Here is a 5077-nt window from a genome sequence, read left to right as displayed (position 1 = left end):
CTAGGTAATCGCTGGTAATCAACAGGTAATCGTTGGTAATCACCAGGTAATCTTTGGTAACCACTCAGTAATCCAGCAAGAAAATTTCTGGAAATCTTTGGTAATCACTGGTAATCTTTGGTAACCACTGGTAATCTTTGGTAATCACTGGTAATCTTTGGTAATCACTGGTAATCTTTGGTAATCACTGGTTATCTTTGGTAATCACTGGTAATCTTTGGGAATCACTGGCAATCTTTGGTAATCTTTTGTCAGTGGTAATCTTCGGAAACCCTTGGTAATCATAGGTAATCCTCGGTAATCTTCGGTAATCCTTGGTAATCGTCGCTTTTTGGTAATCAGGTGTACACGATTTTTTCGAGTTGGGCACCCCTCGATAGAAGTATTAGGCAAGGATAGCAAACAACAGGAGTGAGAAGAAGTAATAAGAATAGCTGCAATAGTAGTTACATTTCAGTTAAAAAACTTGTCAAAGTATAGTTTGTGAACAGCTCTTTTAAATTTTTTAGTGGAAGAAAAGCTGGTAGTCAGATCTTGTGGGAGAGAGTTGAAGAGCTTTACAGCTGTGTTAAACACCGAGTTGGTTCCATGCCTTGATGTATGATGATGCGTGTGGTGGATTTGTTTTGCTGATCTTGTGTTATAATTGTGAACATCTTGATTAAATTTTAATTTGATTGTGGTATTTACCATATTATTTCTGATTTTAAAAATATAGACAACGGATGACAGGTCAGCTTGTATGGATAGGGGTAGAATGCAAGAAATTTTATAAACATTTAGGGAGGGTTCACAGTAGGGGAGGTTGAAGATGAATTTAAGGGCTCTCTTTTGTAGGATTTCAAGTTTCTTCAGTAGAGTGGCAGAGCAGTGTCCCCAAAGGGTTATTAGATAGGAGAGATGAGAATGTATAAGTGCAAAGTAAATATTCCTCAGTATTTTCTTGTCAAGGCCACTGTGTCTTAGTCTTGATAAGATACCGATAACTGGAGAGATTTTTTTGATAATGTAATCTACATGGTAATTCCATGATAGACTGGAGTCAAGATGCAGACCCAGATACACAGCAGTGTTCACTCTCTCAATAGTACTGTTGCCAAGGTGAACTATATTGCTTGATTTTAGATGATAATTCGGAGAGTGGAAGAAAAGATACTTGGTTTTGTCCACATTTATGATTAAACGATTAGAGTCTAGCCAATTTGATAGAATTAGTAGGTCTATATTAATTTTTTTCATTACTTCTTCTTCAGTTTTTCCGTCATAGAGTAGCAAAATATCATCTGCGTATAGCATTAATTTCCCTTTGAGGGGAATATGTGCTATATCATTAATGAATATGATAAATAATATAGGCCCCATGACTGATCCTTGGGGGACACCAATAGAAATATGAGTAAGGGTACTCTTGGATGTGCCTATTTGAACATATTGAGTCCTCCCAGTAAGATAGGTAGATATCCATCTATGGCAGGGTCCTCTGATGCCAATTCTTTCCATTTTTTCCAAGAGGATTTGATGGTTGACAGTATCAAACGCTTTTCAGCGTGAGACTGTAGCAATTAAATGTTTGTTTAGTCTTCCAAGAAAACTTACGGGTGGAATTCAGGCTATCAGCTACTGTTTTCCAGGCACAGTCCCTGGCCTGAGGTTTTTTGTATTTACTATGGGTACGATCCCACAAGACAGGGTGCTTTCTCACCTCATGTATCAGGGGTGGAGTCTGGGCTTCCATTTTTGTTACTTGGATGAACACAGAACCTGAAAATAAGTAAGAAAGATATCAGGATGTTGGTCGAATAAGCAATCTAAATCTTAACAAAAGCAAGCTCAATTTTTGAGAGGGAGAGGGTGCTGCAGGCCCAGTGCGAAATGGAGTCGAAATGAATGTGGGAGAGTTATCAGAACGACATATGTGTCGTCTTGAAATCCTTCTGATAACTTTTTGACATGGCATTTGGCCCTGGGAGAGCTGATAAAGAATGGTGCTAGACTAATCAGAGCCCGATCCAATAGACCATTCCGGTAAACCGAAAAGAAAGAAGAAGAGACGGAAGAAGCAAAGCGTTTTATGAGAAATGTACGGTGCGACTTGGGAACGCTTGAACGTAATTCATCGTATACTAGATATTCTGCTTCGCCTGAGAGTTAGAACTATTGTCATTAACTCTTAGACGAATTTAGACATCAGACAAGTCACGTTTAACGGTTTGATACGACCGTGGAACCGATGCACCACCGTATATTTCTCATACTCGCCTTTGCTTCTTTCGTCTGTTCTTCTTTTTTTCGCTTTACCGGAATGGTCTATTTAACCCACGCTTGCCAGACTCTCATAACAAAGTGATTACACCTCAAATTAATTAATAAGCATCTATCAGTAAAAGCTGTCAATTGCACTGAGGAAGGGTGATCTTCAAGGTGCATTTGTGGGGTCCCGGCCCATGACACCGGTATCCCAGGCCTCTTCAATGGCGTGATGTACCAGTTTATACATTAAAACAAATTAAATTTTGTGTTCTACGTTTCCCTTGATTTTTTTAAAAAGGCCTACGGCTATTTAAAGTTGACGACAGAGCGCACACTCACAGATATTTCGGTTTCCCTGCTTCCTTCTTAGACCAGAGAAGCCTGCCGGCCCTTTCTCAAAAGGTCAGACATGCAAAATTAAAAAAACAAAAACAAACTAGAAAATGGTGTTAGTCTCGAGCGGGGCCTGGCCAGCAGAATCAGCTGATTGGACCTGTAGCTTCATACCTCGCACGAGACTATAACATAGGTAGTTCCGAGTGTCGCCGTCGGACGTTCTCTTTGACAATAACATCACACAGCGAACAAGTTCTTGGAGACGATTTGACGGTGGACTTGTTTTCTGAACTCAGGGATGTCTGGGTGAAATTGAAAGGTTCTCCGAGTGCAATGCAAAGTGCATGTTTCAGCAAGAAAACGCCACAGTCAACAAAGTGAGTTTGACATGGGATGTCCTGTAAAGAAGGTTCGAAAATTACTCTCTGATTGAGTGTACACCGCCCAGCACGTGCGCTCTATTACCTTCTTACGCTCCAAACTCCATTTATTAATCTCTAATATTTGCTGCTTTTTGGCTAGGAGCTCGTCCCGAAGATAATTCAATACAACCTGAAATGGGAAAATTTGTTTGATAAACACTTGAAATGGCCTGCATGCATATGCACTCTCAGATTTCAGTAAGGTTGTCTTACATGCATGCACTCAGGAATGCCATTGCCATTCATGCTGTCAAAGTAAGACATGGTCTTGCTAGGCATGTCCACAACAATCAGGGTCCAGTGGTCCGATTGGCAAATTGGTACCATAAGTGTACGAAATGAAAATATATCCACCTGCAAAAATACAGAGAGAATGCGTAATTGCGATTGATGGTAGCCTGGGTACTGAAACGTCACTTAGTACTCAATCCCTTGGTCCATTTGTGTACTGAGCCTTGAAATCCATGACTTTTCAGGCTACATGTCAAGAATGAATTAAAACAGTACACATTTTCTAGTGTCTCTGATAACGTAGTCAGGTAGAAGTTAATTATCTGTATCCCAGGAAATTTGAAACTATGATTTAAGTTGCTCTGAGCTACAGTGGGTAAGTTTTACGCACTTAAAAATTATACTTACCACATCGTTCAACCACTGTTCGGGTTGGAGTGTAGAGAGGTCACGAACCTTGATTTCTAGCTCAAACCCTATCACTGCTACCATGTTCGAGAGATCAGCCTGCACCTCACCTCCAACAGTGACCGACTTAACTTTTTCTGTTTCAGCTTCAGCTTGCCTGGCAATAGTAAAAGGACAAATGTATTTACAAGCACTCTCAGGGTTTGGATCGTCAGGAAAATCGTCTTCTTCTGTGGCCCCCTTTTTGTCAGCATCGCCGACGCACGGCTTGCAAAATATTTTCTTGGTGTAAATGTGCTTTCTTTTGCCATCCCGAGTCAGTGTTAGTTTACCAAAATATTTCCACACAAAAGACTGCTTCTTATCACTATGTAAAACGTACACACTATAGGAAGCCAGTGGTTCTTTCAGATCCCCAGCTTGTGCCATCGTGAACCCGAACGCACTTCATGCACTGTACAACGCGTCTCAACGTGATCCTAACGCGCCGTAAACGTAAACAAGGCACCAGCGACTGCCGGCGCAGGGTGAGAGGAGCGCGGGGCAGGGGTTAGTGTAGGCACCTCGAGGCAGAGTGCGCTGCCGGCGGCGCCCCGCCGGCCTGGGGAGGTTTGCGGTAGGTCGGGAGCACTGCGTTAGTTAAGTTGCCTACCTGTCAGGCGCTCTTCGGGGATGAATATGTCAATACGATTGGCCGCGCCGCCGATGACGCCGCCGGTGAAATTGTCGGCGGCGGCGCGGCGGCGGCGGCGATATATCATCACTGGAGTAGGCCTAAAAGGCTTCGCTAATCGCTCAGCAAATAAAGCATTTCGGTAAAGCTGAAACTGAAATGCAGAAGAATGCAGGGAAGCAGGAAACGGAATCGCTATTGTATTGCATGGTAACTTCCGTTTTCTTGTTCCCTGCATTCTTCTGCATCTCAGCTTTATCGGAATGCTTCAATATTTCTAGTTGTGCTACAAAAAAAAATAACAATAAGCAGACTTGCAAGTGTGTCTTAGTTACCTCGTACAGGACACGAAAACCAGGAATGCCGACTGCTAGCAGCAGGTAACCCATTAGGAGCAAGGATACAGGTGCAAATACGTGTTCCATTGTATTGTGCAGCCTGAAATCAAAATCAAATCGTCAAATGAATATAAGGTATTCCTATATGCCTAAGAGGGCCCAACCCCGCTATCAGGGGGGTGGGCCTGCTGCTGTCTTTATTTTCCTCAAGCTCGAGTAGAGCAGAAGACAATGTTTCTGTTATCCAAATTCGTTGAGTCATTTCACTTTCATTACTGACTAACAACCAATCATGCTTGTTAAGAAACTGTGATTTTGCTATCCCTTATCATCCAAAGAAATGGTGCCTTTCAGTCAACACAACCCAGAACATCTGTCTCCTACAACATGGTTTAACTTTAGTGCATGAATGAAGACTG

At 42.1% G+C, this 5077-nt stretch overlaps 1 protein-coding gene across 6 annotated transcripts in view; it reads right to left on the bottom strand.

Moving 5' to 3' along the window:
- LOC127751085 (uncharacterized) overlaps positions 1-5064 on the bottom strand; it is a 9056-nt gene extending 3992 nt beyond the window's left edge. The window contains exons 1-7 of one of the 6 annotated variants that reach the window (XR_008011966.1): positions 4300-5064; positions 3648-3804; positions 3222-3362; positions 3052-3138; positions 2758-2984; positions 2590-2686; positions 1620-1761 (exon numbers count right to left, since the gene is read on the bottom strand). Coding sequence is in view for 1 of the 6 variants with exons in the window: in XM_052274079.1 (XP_052130039.1) it covers positions 2769-2984; positions 3052-3138; positions 3222-3362; positions 3648-4076 (873 nt within the window). In the remaining 5 variants the exon portion in view is untranslated. The other 5 variants (XR_008011965.1, XR_008011962.1, XR_008011963.1 and 2 more) reach the window with 5 other exon arrangements.
- Positions 5065-5077: the final 13 nt, after the last annotated feature.

This window comes from Frankliniella occidentalis, unplaced genomic scaffold (genome assembly GCF_000697945.3).
Source record: "Frankliniella occidentalis isolate FOCC.00 unplaced genomic scaffold, Focc_3.1 Scaffold333, whole genome shotgun sequence".
Classification (NCBI taxonomy): domain Eukaryota; kingdom Metazoa; phylum Arthropoda; class Insecta; order Thysanoptera; family Thripidae; genus Frankliniella; species Frankliniella occidentalis.
Note: the sequence above shows the minus strand (reverse complement) of the source record. Positions and strands in the feature narration are given on the sequence as shown.